General features: G+C 37.4%; 1 protein-coding gene across 1 annotated transcript in view; it reads left to right on the top strand.

Moving 5' to 3' along the window:
* Positions 1–13,045, top strand: part of Cngl (Cyclic nucleotide-gated ion channel-like) — a 184,034-nt gene extending 170,989 nt beyond the window's left edge. Inside the window, 18 exon segments of the mRNA XM_028308815.1 lie at positions 1,013–1,166; positions 1,777–1,938; positions 2,287–2,386; positions 2,575–2,713; positions 3,110–3,276; positions 3,858–3,934; positions 5,358–5,525; positions 5,800–5,910; positions 5,997–7,869; positions 7,944–8,043; positions 8,123–8,345; positions 8,514–8,914; positions 9,287–9,477; positions 9,953–10,088; positions 10,345–10,475; positions 10,897–11,015; positions 11,408–11,608; positions 11,985–13,045. Coding sequence (XP_028164616.1) covers positions 1,013–1,166; positions 1,777–1,938; positions 2,287–2,386; positions 2,575–2,713; positions 3,110–3,276; positions 3,858–3,934; positions 5,358–5,525; positions 5,800–5,910; positions 5,997–7,869; positions 7,944–8,043; positions 8,123–8,345; positions 8,514–8,914; positions 9,287–9,477; positions 9,953–10,088; positions 10,345–10,475; positions 10,897–11,015; positions 11,408–11,608; positions 11,985–12,131 — 4,600 coding nt within the window. The 3' untranslated portion in view covers positions 12,132–13,045.
* The last annotated feature ends 1,677 nt before the right edge of the window (positions 13,046–14,722 follow it).

The raw sequence follows: 14,722 nt of genomic DNA, 5'->3' as shown, positions 1-14,722 counted from the left end.
TACTCACAATCAATATCTGTGGAACGAAAACAGCCGATATAAAATTGGCGGCAGAAATTTGGAGGCTGTTCGCTCGCAGCGACTTGAGGGTAACAACAATACAAAAGTTCTTGACCATGAAACTGTTTTTTTATTTGTTCATTTTATTTGTTACTCATCGATGGATCGACGGGATTTCCGAAAGTTTTCGAACAGCCTTCATTTGTTGAAACCGCCATTTTTGTCAGTCGCTCGTCGTTCAATTGTTTTTTGGGGTGTTTTGTCTTACCGCAACTGTTCGAAAACTTTGCACTCTTTATTTTGTTTTAATTTAGTCGATTTATTTTTGTCATTGATGCTCTTTAAATATTTTTTTAGTAATAAATCTTTGAAGATTTTTATTGTGGAGTCCTAAGTTTTATTTGCAACACATTTATTAAAGTTAAATAGTTTGTAAGAATTTTATCTAGGTAACTTACTTATTAGCCATAATATTGATTATTATTATAACTGATTTTCAGGTGATTTTAATACAAGTGTATCTACCCACTTACTTAACTTACAATTAATTGCAATTACATTCAAAATTATTTTACAAGTAAATCTAAAATCTCAATTTAGGAAAAATACAGAACATAAAATATCTGTGTGTCTTGTGTGTTAATTTTCATTTATGTCGTTTGCCATGAAATGATACGAATAACATTTGTCTATCAATATCCTTTTAACAGGAAGACTTAATAAAAAGTAATGGCATACAAATTTCACTCTCCTGCTCTTCTTTTTTTAGACCTTCATAAAATGAACTGCATGTAAATCGTTTTGGCGATTAAGTAGGCATCGGAGATTTTTGCCATAAATTACCATGCCAAAGGACTGTTCATAAGAGGCCCAAGATTTGCGTGAATTTAAAGCAGCATTAGACGTAATTCTTTGCTTAAAAATCTTCGATTCTTACTGGCCACGACGATTTACATTGTTATTCGCCGTCAGAAGATCAACTTATGGCTCTCAAAATTTCGCTCTCCGACAGATACGTGTTCACAATCGTGAGCTACCTGATCGGCGTGTTCATATTCGCGACCATAGTCGGGCAGGTGGGCAACGTCATCACGAACAGGAACGCCAACCGGCTGGAGTTCGAACGGCTGTTGGATGGCGCCAAAACGTACATGAGACACCATAAGGTAAGTAGAAAGTTGAGGCTGAAGCGAAGGATATTGCAAGTCTGGAAATTAACAAGTTTGTTTTACCCAAAAATGTATCCAACCAAATCCTGCTCTCAATTTGCGATTACAATCCAATCTTGCTATTAGAATTCGGATGCTTCATAAAACACTAAACTCTGCAGATTCTAGGTGCATCCAACCTAGCTGCTCTCTATTAGAGTTTGGACTCAACTCCTCAGGTCTCTAGGATATCCAACAAAACCTATGGGACTTTCTTTCCCACCACTGCTACTCCTGTGTAGCCAGGATCTACACTTTGACCGCCAATAAGGACCCAACCAATGAAGGCCAACTTTGTCCCGGCCGGAGGAAAGTTTGACTGTTGTTGTTGACAGTCTTGGGATCCGCAAGGAAATCCTTTTTCAAACTCCTCCTAAGTATGTGCTTTTCACTAATTTGGATGCTTCTATAAAACGCTCAACTCCTCAGGTGGCAGATGTATCCAACCTAATCCTGCTTGCTCTCAGCTCATCAGTTCCCTGATATATCCTGCGAAAACCTGTGGTACTACTAGGATGCTCACTATTTGAAATCGAAGGAATTTCTAAGACGCCCTTCAATTCCTCAGGTCCCTGGAGGGATGAAGCGCAGGGTCCTCCGCTGGTACGACTACTCGTGGTCGCGCGGGCGCATCCAGGGAGGCGGCGACATCAACACCGCCCTAGGCCTGCTGCCTGACAAGCTGAAGACTGAGCTGGCTTTGCATGTCAATTTGAGCGTGCTGAAGAAGGTAATGTTAGAATATATCCAGGTTTGGTACAACTCTACCTTTATGGTAAAGAAGTTGTGGTACTCGCCAAAAGACTTCGGCATTCTTGCAAACCAGAATAAGACTAACATTCACTCTGAACATTGTAATTAGTTGAGATCGATAAGTAACAATTCAGTCATAAACTTGTGTACAAATTAACTAAAGTCCATTGGCTCAAAAAATACCTATGTACGTACCAGTCAACCCTACTACAGATCATGAAAGTAATTTCATCTCAAATTGCTTTTGAATCTTATTTGTGATTTGATAAAATGTCACGACGTATATGACCTAAAAGCTAAATGGTCAACTCTTTCTCATTCACAGGTGACTATTTTCCAAGAGTGTCAACCAGAGTTCCTTCATGATCTAGTATTAAAAATGAAAGCCTACATATTTACGCCAGGAGACTCAATATGTAGGAAAGGTGAGTAAACTAACAAACTATTTGGAAAGTAAAACTAGATTTTTTTTGTATATCCTCGTATAATTACTTATAACGTAACGTATTGTGTTTCAGTTATTTAACGTATCATTTAAGAAAATAACCAACTAACTTACTCATATATGCTAGGACTCCTACAGGGCTCTATTTTAAGACCATTATAATTGCAGGGGAAGTGGCCAGGGAGATGTTCATAATAGCAGACGGAATTCTAGAAGTTATATCAGAAACGGGACGAGTTCTGACGACTATGAAGGCTGGAGACTTCTTCGGGGAAATAGGAATACTGAACCTGGATGGACTTAACAAGTAAGAACATAATTTTTAATCGAACTATTTCAAGACCTTTCTCTCCTCTTCGGCTGATCTTTCTATTGTGTCCTGTTAGAAGATCAGCTATCTCTGAATTTACCGCACACTACTTATTTGAAATATTCACATGTTGAAGAAATCCCACTACTATAGTTTCAATATTTCAATAAACTTAACAGAATTCAAGCCATACCTGTACTGTGCTTAAATCTGAATTCAACTACAATAGCACCAATCTCTCTCTTCTCTACCACTCCGTCTGTATTTCAAATCTGTTCATTACCATTCCATCTTTAATTCTCAAAGTGGTAGGAGAGATTTGTTCTACAACTTTGAGGCTCCATTATAAGGGTCTCGAAACCTTGATTTTTATCATTTCTTCCATGTCCACAGGCGAACAGCAGACGTGCGATCTGTAGGGTACTCGGAACTGTTTTCCCTGTCCCGGGAAGATGTCCTAGCAGCCATGAAGGACTACCCCGAAGCTCAGGACATACTCCAGACCCTGGGCAGAAAGAGGCTGCAAGAGGCGAAGAACATGTCTCGGAAACATGCGAAAAGTGAGTCATTGATGTATAGACAACAGCACATCAACATAAGCACCGTGGTATCTTATACAGTTGCAATAAGTTCCATTTTAAAACAAAAATTAATAGTCTGATATGCCGTAGACTGTAGAGTCGCGTAAAATCACCACACAATACAACGAAATAGATTTTGAACACTTTTTAGCCGACTGCGCCAAAAGGAGGGTTTTTTTATAAAGTTATACAGCACGAAAGCCTCCCCAATCCGTCTCGCCTTTGTGGGGAGTGCAGACCAAATCCTTCATTTGCTTTTGGTAAATCGCAGAGGACGTTTCTTGCAGTGGATGATGATAACAAAGTACAAAATAAATTGGGGTAACTCTTCTTAGTGGTAACTGCTGCCTAATATTACCTATACAAAATCTGTTATTTCTATGTTTTTCAAAAATACAAGCACACATGGCTTTAGTTTCTTCGTTATTAGAGCTAACAGAATGGATAATTTTACTTTAAAAGAAGTCAGTTAAAAATAAAGGCCAGTTTTATCTACAAGTTCCTCATAAATTTCTATTATTTTGCTTAGTATTTTACCCTAGTAAATTGATTTTCAGGAGACCTAAGCCCGGACAAGATAGCCGGGGACGACAGCGGCCCAAAACGTATTGTGCATAAAATAAGGAGCGATGTTAAGGTTTGTAATAGAATATTTCTAATACTCTTGGGAAACGTTACTTAGAACAGTTATATCAGTTAGTTACAAAATTATCTGTAGGACAAGCAAAACTTTTTTTTAATTAAAATCTTAGTTTAAAGAACTATTTTAAAGATTATACTTAGAGTGTACCTATTGAAAACTCGGAACACTGACGTGAGTCTGATATTCTGAACTTACCACTAAAAAAAAATTTTTTTTCTCAAAAAGTTCGCTTTAATAGAGCACTTTTAAACTGACCAAAATTCACAAAAGCACATGTGCGAAAAATCTCGGTCATCGCTTCTAATTAAATTAAAAATACATTATAAAACAAAACTTCATTTTGGGCCGTAAATTAAAACACCCTACATTTATCCGACTTGAGAGGGATTACAATTTACAGCGGCCATCTTACACAATTCGTTTACCCTCAAGTTTAGGGCGGTTTCAGACTAGAGTTTTTTTCTGCGCGTATACCTACTACGGTCGTTGCATACGCGTTTACACGCGTGCTACAACGCGCTACAAAAAACTGTACTAGCGTAGGTACCTACACATGGTCCCGGCTAATCCTATCGGCCCCCCGAAAAAAAAAAAGGTACCTACACATGCATATTTCAGCGTGTTCGCTCGAACCGAAAGTGGTCTCTCGCTCTTAAGTAAATTTACCTTTGATTTCGAAGTCGAACCTGAATTTCGAACTCCTCCTATGCCCACTAATTTCGTTGCCGATCCAATGACAATTTACCTAACTTTCCCCTGGGACAAACTTGACCTTCACTTGTTGGGTTTTGATTCTGGCTACACAGAAGTTGCAGCAGTGGGAATGAGAGGTGGGAATAGTCCCATTCCAAAAACGAGCTTAAACGCGCATGTAAAACGCTAGTCTGAAACCGCTCTTAAGCGCTTTCCGCGCCAAGATTAATCGCCCTTCGGTGAAACGAAACAGATTAATGAATTGTCTCGAAAGACTTGCCTTCGTGTATTGTTTACAATGCTAGTAAAAAGGTGATGATATAAATTATTTATTTGCTGAACAGAACGAACAAGAACAGTTTTCCATTTTCTTGTGTAGTCTTCTGTTTTTTTTTTAAACTTTATGAACTTACTAGGTACCTACCATTATTTAAATATGGTAGATTTTCTAGGTTTATCCATGATCAATATTGATAGTCTTAAATATTATTCTATCGACAAATGTTTGCATTAATATTGTTTGCAGTACCTAAATTAGAAACTCATTACTACAGCATGATCCAAACCTAAAAAAATTCAGTCATTTATGATAAGAACTGAAAATCGTACTCAAACTAACTAAACAGTTACCATATTTTTTACTAACTTACCTACTGATACTGCATTCACCCTTTTAGTATTATGATTGTACAACCTGACCCCTCACCTGTTCTGTCATTCGTAGGGTATCCGCAACGCGATCCGTAGTAGGTCCCGAGCTACCCGCCGTTCCGGGGAATCCCTAGAACTGCAAGCCCTAGCCGGGACCGAAAGGACTGGTACCTCCGACGCCAAGGTCCTCAGGAGGATGCCGAGAGTTGAGAGTGACGACTCACAACCTCACAACCATGAGGTAGGCGAAAGCTAATAATTCGTTCGTTTCAGCCAAATAATGTCCACTGCTGGACACAGGCCTTCCTCAAGGATTTCCACGACTGGTACTGCGCTGCAGGCATCCAGGTGTTTCCCACGACCTGCACCAGATCGTTGGTTGGTCCACCTAGTGCGAGACCTGCACACTACATCTTCCGGCCTATGGTTGCCAATCCAGAACTTTTCTGTCCCAACAGACCAATAAATTATCAGTCAAACATTTGAGCTGGTCTAATTAGTTTTTCACGTTACAGGATATCAATGGGGAAACCACATCAGGCAGTAAAGATGGAGAAAAGTGCATCTCGCCAATTGGAGCTGGACTACCTTTGCTGTCGCGACTGAAACTGCTCAAAGAAAAACAGGTACAAATCCAACTTCATTCTTATAAAATAGTGATAAAAGTTTTGATCATGCTATATCAATTACTTATACTGATATTTTTTGACAGGATCGTGAAGAAAAAGTAGCGAAACAAAGGCATTCAACATCTTCTGTCATATCTCCACCTCCAGCACAACCCACTCCCTCAACCAGCTCTGCTCCTGACGGAGAAGCAGAAGTCATAGGAGCTGGCCTTCCTCTCCTTCAAAGATTATTACTCCTGAAGGCCAAGGAAGAGAGAGAGAAGAATCAGCTGACACCATCAACCAGCAATCAACCTTCAAGCTCAGATACCATCAGCCCCAGTTCAATAAAAAGTCCCCTAAGTCCAACGATTAAAACCCTCAGTCCTATCAGAAAAAGTTCAGAATCAAGTAGCCCAGGAAAATTACATAGTCCCACAACAAAAACTTCCAGGAAGAATTCGTCTGGCTCTAGCGATGGTGCTTCTCGACCTAAAGTTAGTTTTAAAGATAAGATATTACAAGTGCAAAGTGACGGCACTGCTGTATGTCAGCCCCTAAATAAAGATGTTAGTGAAAAACCCGCAGCAGTGGTTGAACCCACTCCTAAAACAGAAAGTAACCTAATATCTATTCCTCATTCAGTAGTAAGCAAAATTAAATCACCAGCTAAAGCTGTAGGATCAACTTTTAGAGATAAGCTGAAATTACTTGGAGTTCAAAAAGACAATGACAGTGCTACAGTAGAACGAAGCAAACCAATTCCAATAGATAAAGCTTCCATTGAAATAACACCTTTACAAACCACTGAGAGTAAAGAGGAAGTTAAAACTAAGAAACCTTGGACAAAACTAAAAAAGGCCGCTATTTTAGGGGAGTCTAAGAGCCAAAGCAAATCTAGTTTAGAAGAAAAGAAAGATACCGAAACTAAAGATGGTAGTGAGGAATGTAAAACTGAAGCGATTGTAAATATTAGTGTGCCTCTAGTTACTACGGCAGAGCTTGTTAAAATAGACAATAATAATCTTGAAAGTGATAGTGATAACGTTAAGCAAGATAAACCTAAGATTTGCTTAACAGGCCCTTTGGAACCCGTCCAAGAAAAGTCTTTAGATTTATTAACTTTATCCCCAAAAAAGAATAACGCGACGAAAACAGCTGACCCAAAAAATGTACCAGGAGGAATGTTGCTACCTAGAGTAAAAAAATACAGATCAATAGACGATTTATCGCCCGAATACGGAGGGCTACCATTTGTGAAAAAGCTGAAAATATTAAATGAGAGACAAAAATTGGCTGAACTAGAACAAGTCGTAAAGTTTCGCAGCTCAAGTCTAGACTGTACAAGTTCGTCTGAAGATTTGCTTTGCGATACTCTAACTAGGAGCCATTCTGAAGGTAGCACAATGTATAAGAGGAAATTCAAAAGAAAATCGAGTGATGCAATAGGATGCCATGAATCGAATGAAACTTTAGAAAGGCGAACCCTGAAGTCTATTTTGAAGAAGTTATCAGAAGATGTGACTCCAAGTGAAAGCCCTGAAAGAACTAATGAACTACGGAGGTTAATACGAGCACCTACTTTAGAAGGATATGCTGCTAGACATTCGAAATTTGCCAAAAGTGTTACGTTTCATCGGCATACGTTACCATCTCCCCCAGGAAGTGCGCCCGTTGATAGTAATGCTGATATGTTTAGAATACCGGACGAACCGCAATTATCTCCGTTATCAATGACAGATCCGGACAGCGATTCAGTTTTCCTTGACAATCCACCCTCAAAGCCACCAAGTGAAACTGTTCCTAGTAATCAACAAGAATATGGATTAAACATTAGACCAGAATATGATTTGCCCCAAAATATAGACCCAATGTATGACCTGAAATCATTAAGGCCTGAGGAAATCAAAGTCCCTTCGGAAAAACCTAAGCTTACTATAATATCAGCCGTGGCTAATCAAAGAAAACTACTGAGAGGTAAGATAGCAATTTCACTGTTTAATATAAAAAAAAATTGTTTAAATTGGAAATTGATTAATTTACTGTTTCAGGTTCGCTAGAAGAACAAGAGTACTTTGGAGAGGTGTTACTCGGGATTAAACAAGTCATACAAGGGCATCTACATGATGTGCAGGGAAAATTTCAAGAAAGGTACTTGATTATAACTGCTCTAATAACAATAACTCTTTGACTAAACTTACCATAATTACATCCTTATTTATTGTTCTAGATTTAACAGCCTAGAAAATGAAGTAAAAAAGCGCGATGAGATAATAAGCCAGCTGCAAAAAAGAATTCAAGAGTTGGAAAGATTGGGTCTCCCAGGGGCTCCTATTCTGCCTACTGAAGAGGTATCACCATTAGCTACCCCGGACACTGTTGTGAGCCAACCATTGTCTAAAAATGGTAGCTCTGGCAGCGAAGACATATCTGGTGCTGAGGAAGGCTTTATGGTAATTTCTTTTTTGTTTATGGATGAGATGAAGACCGTTAAGTACTTGTAAATACAAGGGCACAATATTTATGCCACTTGATTTAAAGTAGAGCTAAATTTGCACCATGTATAATGTCTTTCTTAAACGTGAGGTCTTATGGATCTCAGAAAAGAATTTCTTTTTCAGAGAGGAGATTCCCTGGACACAGTTTTTGCCACATCACCCCCAACAGCAAGTGCAGATGAGGAAGAAAAAGAAAATACTGAAGCGAAAGAAACCGAAATAGAGGAAACTTATGGACCGGTAGACTTAACAGATGACAAGTTATCAGAGTTGACAGGAGGCATTGAACTAGGGAAGCTTTCATATTCAGAATTGCAAAGCTTAGCTGAATCTCTGTCGAGTAGACCTGATAAAACAAGTTCCAGCAAGGAGGAATGGACGCTAAGTAAAGCAAAGAGGCTAGATTTAAATCTAGATGGGAAGGCGGGAACGTATTCGCGGAAACGAGCGGCGAAGCTGCGGCAGAGGAAGTCTTGGGAAGACCAGAGTGATCAAGAGAGCATGGAGATGCAGGATTTGACAAGGTAAATTCATTTTAAAAGTAGATTTAAATACCTCAAAAAATTAGGCTAGTCCCGTTTCATTTACAGTTTATTAGTAGATATTATTATCAGATTCGCTTTAGAGACACAATCATAGAAAACTATATTCTAGTTAAGCGTGTCTATTAATAAATTATTAGAAATAGCAAACTCATGCTCAACAGCTCAACTACTCACATATCACTAATAAAATTTTAAAAACACTATATCAATATTATCTAGACCTCACATGGCACACGACTTAGATTTAGAATGCACTTAGGGTACACTAATGCTATGCAACTATACTGCACATACACATAAAGACATACTACCAAAATATACCAGAGGGATCTATCAACACATTTTCTCCAGGCCAATTTCCCCGCAAATGACCTCCGAAGACCGCTCCCTCCTCAGCCCAGAGCAGTCCAGTCTCCGCAGCAGCAGGCGCGGCATCCACCCGTTCCACTTCTTCGGCAGCCACCTCGACACCACCAAGTCGAAGATCAAGAAGACGCTATCCGTCGATACTGGGATGCATCACACTGGGAGAAATGATAAAAGTAAGTTGTTCTTCGTGTACCTTTGTGGATCATAAGCTATCGTCAAGGTACATTAATATAATTTAGGCATTATTTTTCTTCATTCAAGGTGATATTTACTTTGTTTTAATCAGACTGGTGCTTTTATAGTCAATTGATGAAGATCATGCACGAACACATAACATCTTTGACATACTGGAAGAATCATGTTGATTACTCATCCAAAGGTATCTGGTGAAACTCATTCGCCATCTCTAAACTAAAAAATATTACAATAAAACTTGTGGTTGTGGTTGAGTAGAGAAGTTAAGTCATGAAAGAACGAGTGCTGATGAAAAAGTTTTTTTAAGCCTGCAGAAAACAATTTTTAGCCTGGAGCTAAGTAGGCTTAGCTCAGGCTCTAAAGCATTATTTTTTTAGCAAACAATAAACTAAAAGCAGTTTATGCCAGTTATGAGTAACAATAAACATAAGTCCTGTCTATCCACCATCACAGAATCCAGTGGGCAGCGTCAACACCGCAAGTTCAGTCTGGGCTCGTTCTTCGGCTACCGCGGCGCGTCGCACAAGACACCAGCTAACTGCAACGAGGTGGTCCTCGATATGGGCAGCGATTACAGCTGGAGTGACACGTAAGTAACACAGTTTGGCATTTAAATATTGGATAAAGTTATATTTTGCATAAAAGTCCTTTTTATGATCTTTCAAAACCATGTTCCATAGAATCAGTTTATATAAAAATAGGTACAGAGATGGGACGTCACTCCCTGTAACTTCATCCGCCTAAAGTCCGTATTCCTCGAATTGTGTGATGTAAGCTACATAATATGTATGTTTACTTAAATTACTAATAAATTCTTCTATAAATAACTGNTTCTTTCTTTACAGTACCTCCACATCTTCAAGCAGTGACTCGGAGTCTTTGCCTCGCACGCCAATGTTCGAAGAGTTCGTTGAGAACAGCTCGCGAAGAGGTCGTGCCAGCAGTTCGAGTCACAGCAGTGTCTCTCCAATCAGAGGTAATAAATTACTGTTATTTCGTTTTCCACTTATCGTGTTCCAATGGTTAGCAAGGTGGACGTACCAATACTGGCAATAAGTGGTGACTGAGTTTGTTCCGGCGTTTCTTCTCAGCACTTGCCAATTATGTTTTTCTCGAAGCGCTGGTAGGGCCCAAAAGATAAAGAGACATGTAAAATGCCCCATAAGGGCTACCTTTTCTTATTTTTTGACGTTCATAAGTGCCACTTGTGGTCTAAACTGAATAAATGATTTTGATTTTGATTTTTTGATTTTGGACTCCTTCCACTCAGATGTCATGGTTTCTATTCTCAGAGAAATGTGTAAAGTAAACCACAATTGAAGAATTTCATATTGGAAAATTTAAAAGTTTAGTAGGTAAGATAGTAAGTAAAATGTTCCACCATTTTGTTTTTGCAGGTAGCGGTGGTGACTGGGAGGTAATGATGCTGGCAGACGAGTTGGAAAAGCGAGAGAGGGAAAAGGAGAGGGATGATGTAAGGAGACACCACTTCCCATCCACGCTTCGGGAGGAGGAGGTCAGGATATTAAAGGAAAACTGTGTAGCTAGAGTATTATTTTTAGTCTGGTTTTTCGACACCATTCAAATTTTATTGGATATCCAACGATCTATTGTGACAATTCTGAAAAATTATAACAAAACTTCTGCAGTCTTCCTCCGTTTGGGTTTTAGCTTTAAAGTTACATTGACTGGATATTCCCTTCCCTTGAAAAAAACCTTTAATACCTACTCAACTGAGGTTCAGATTGTATAATATGAAATCATGTATTGACAGTTTCAATAAATATGAAGGAGAGTCGAAGTCTTAAACTCTTTTCAGACTTCTTAGCTATACAACTTTCATAATTTGTATGGAAGTTCTTAAAGTTGTAAATATTAAAAATGACAAAACTAGTTATGACCTTACAGGAATCCGACACGCTCCAAAGAGATGACAGCGCGGACGAATTCTCCAACATCGAAGACTCCAACTCCTCATCCACCACGCACCTTCTCTCTCAGTCCATCAGCGACCCCTCACAGCGGTCCATGGAGACCTCCTTCACGGAAGCCAGCAGTAGATCTGGGAGGGAAACCAGGCAGCAGCGGGGTGGATCTCTGGTGGAACAGGTATGAAGTTTCACACATGATCGTTTTAAAGCACTTCTCTTGGTCTCTTTGTCGTAAAAATGATAAGTATATTGAAAGAGATATGGCATTGAGTTTAGACTAGAATTTTATTGTAGGTCATTTATTTTTTCACAAGATAGAAATGTTTAAAATGTAGGTAACTGTCTATAACTTGGATCTAAATAATTTTGTAAACCTTTGGAAAGGGGCTCACAATAGTGACTGAGTTTCTTGCGCTATTCTCCTCAGCACTGACCCACATTATTGTCTTGAATCAGTGTTAGGGTTGGAATTACATTGGGAATTTGAACGTATTGATAAGCAAGGTGATTGCAAAATGTCATTTTTACGATGTCGTCCGTTTTTTTGTCTTCAGAGTCGTCCAGATTTAACTCTTCGCCAGTCAAGAGGGCTGATCCTCCGAGCCGCCAGCCTCGACCGGGAAACCACTCCTGCACCCTCCCAAACTCGCCGGTTCGGATCCCTGAAGAGCTCATCCACCGATTCTCATAAGAGGCTCTGATCCACTCACACTCACGGGCCAACTCACAGGCCCGATGGTCACAAAAGTATAGTTAATAACTCCAAATCAGTCGAGCCAAGACTGACCACTATATCGCGTGATTTTGAAAATCATCTAGACGATCAGTATAGTCGCATTAAAGGCGAAGAGCCATCTTGTAGCGTAGAGGATACTATCAAAAATAATCGTAAGAAATCGAAATACTCTTTTAGTTTAAGTAATGATAATTGTTTAGAGAGAAATGTTGAGGACAGTCTGAGAAGAGAAGAAATACATCAAGGGTTAAGTGGAGATAAAAGTAAGGAAATTAGATGTGACAGAAGAGAAGTTACGATCAATAGTAATAAAAAACAACATCTAAAACGTGATGTTTTGCTTAATCCATATGAAAAGAATAAAAGAAATTGTGACAGTGGCTCAAGTCTTAATACTTATTCTTTCAATATGAACAGGGATTATAAACATTTGGTCCAAGCTAACAAAAGTAATAATTTGCAGCCAGAATCTAGCAATATTTCGACTAATAGAGGACATGTTAAAATACAATCGTTTAAAGAACCAAAATCTTATAATAATGATCCTACCCCACCTTGTCATAGCGAACGTACTAGACAAAGAAAACTCGGTAAATTTAAAGTCCATGTAAAGAATCAAAGATCTGAAAGTGATGAAAATCGTGAACGCAGACCAAATGCAATGAATAGAAGGGATTCTATCGTTAGTGATTATGAAATTGATAATAACGGACAAGATTTGAGGGTTGTAAGTAACGAAAGAAATGGTAATATAACTTCCAACGCTGGGAATTTGGGTGTGGGTCAATTATCAATGGTGATCATTTTGTTCTACGAAGAAACGTCGTACATAATATTTGTTACGTTTGTAGAATAGCTCACTGGATACTTATTTTTAATCTCTAAAACTATTTAAGTTAAAATCTAGACTGTAAACGTAGTTTTCGACTCTTCTAAGTATAATTTAGCTGAACGAATAATACTATCGAATATAGATATTCTTAGTTCGTCCTTAGGTAATTAATTTAGAAGTTTAACTTCTTATGTTAGAGACGAACGAATATTGTTGATATGTTTTGTATTACAAATATACTTTCTGGGCGGTAAAGCACAAAAAAACAGTGTAGTCCAGTTTTTATTATAATAGCATTAACATAAAAATCTGTATGTTTCTATTTAAATTGTAAAACAGTTAAATGTTAACTAAATTAAAATATAATTAATAATGTTACTTACTTATTATCCAAGTCACGAATTTTAATATTATTTTATTTAATAAAGTTTATAAATGTGTCAGTTCCTTTCTACTTTCGAATTTTGTTATTGTAATAAGTACTTACATTAATTAGATAAATAATTAATTATCGTACACATAATCATATTTATTGTTATTGTCTCAGTGGTATATTGAACTAAAGTGGCTCTTTTATCAAAAATCCAGGGTGCTCCCAAAAGCTGTCAAATAAAAATAATGCCATTGATGAAATTTGGATGTTCGTCGATTATTTTTTTAATCCCTACAGTAAAATAAACTATTAAAAAGATAAAAAAATACGTTCTGGTAGAATCATACTTTATTCGATGAATACAAAAATTTTGGAACTAAATTATAAATTAAATTCACCAGGAAATTAAAGTCAGATTCTACCTTTTACTTATCCATAAATTAGTTTTTTATGAACTTCAAATTTATTTTCTGTAAAAAGCACAACTTAAAAACATGAAAATATTGTTCCAGTTATTTATATTAAATGTCAAATAAATATTGAAAATTTAATTTACAACATAAAATTTAGATAGGTAGGTATATTTCTATGAAAATATAAAATAACTGCATTTAATGTCCATTTTAGTGATTTTAGTGCCAAACAAATTATTATTCTGTAGAAATTTTTCGAATTCTAATAGATGTTACGATAAAAAAGATGTTACTATGTAAATAATATGTAGTTTAAGGCACATAAAACGTAATTTTATTGAAAAAATAACGACTATTATCTATATAAATAAACTAGTGAGATATTTATAATGCGTAACTAACTATAAGTAGTTGTAGGTACGCATTATTTAGATTCATTTTAACTACTTCTGAAAAAAAATTAAATGCATTTCCTTTACTTTTTATAATGAACTAGCGTCTCTCCTATCGCCTATCTGGATTTCAGTCTTTCAGAGGTCTAACAGGCTTTTCAGGATCAAGTATAAAATCCTTTACAGACTTTTTTAAGCTACAGCTCTTGGCCTAACATTAAACCTGATAAAAAGTAATAATCAGGCGGAAAGCTAAAGGCGAAAACAATGTGACTTTCAGCATTTTAAAAGCTCTATCTACTACGCCGAATCGATCATCAAAATTAAGTGAATGATACGAAAAACTACAATTTCTTTTTTCTTTCACGTTTCAGGAAGAAATTTCACTACTTTTTAACCAACTCCAAAAAAAGAAGGAGGTTCTCAATTCGAGTGTAGGTCTGTATGTTTTTTTTTGTCTAATTTTTTCGGTCTGAAAGACTGTGCTGAAACATAAAAGCTCGTTGAAGTTATTTAATTTTCATATTTTCGTCAAAGCATACAAAT

This window comes from Ostrinia furnacalis, unplaced genomic scaffold (genome assembly GCF_004193835.3).
Source record: "Ostrinia furnacalis isolate ACB-3 unplaced genomic scaffold, ASM419383v2 OfSCF2514, whole genome shotgun sequence".
In the NCBI taxonomy this organism is placed as follows: domain Eukaryota; kingdom Metazoa; phylum Arthropoda; class Insecta; order Lepidoptera; family Crambidae; genus Ostrinia; species Ostrinia furnacalis.
The sequence above is the reverse complement of the archived record's forward strand: the minus strand, read 5'-3'. Positions and strand labels throughout refer to the sequence as shown.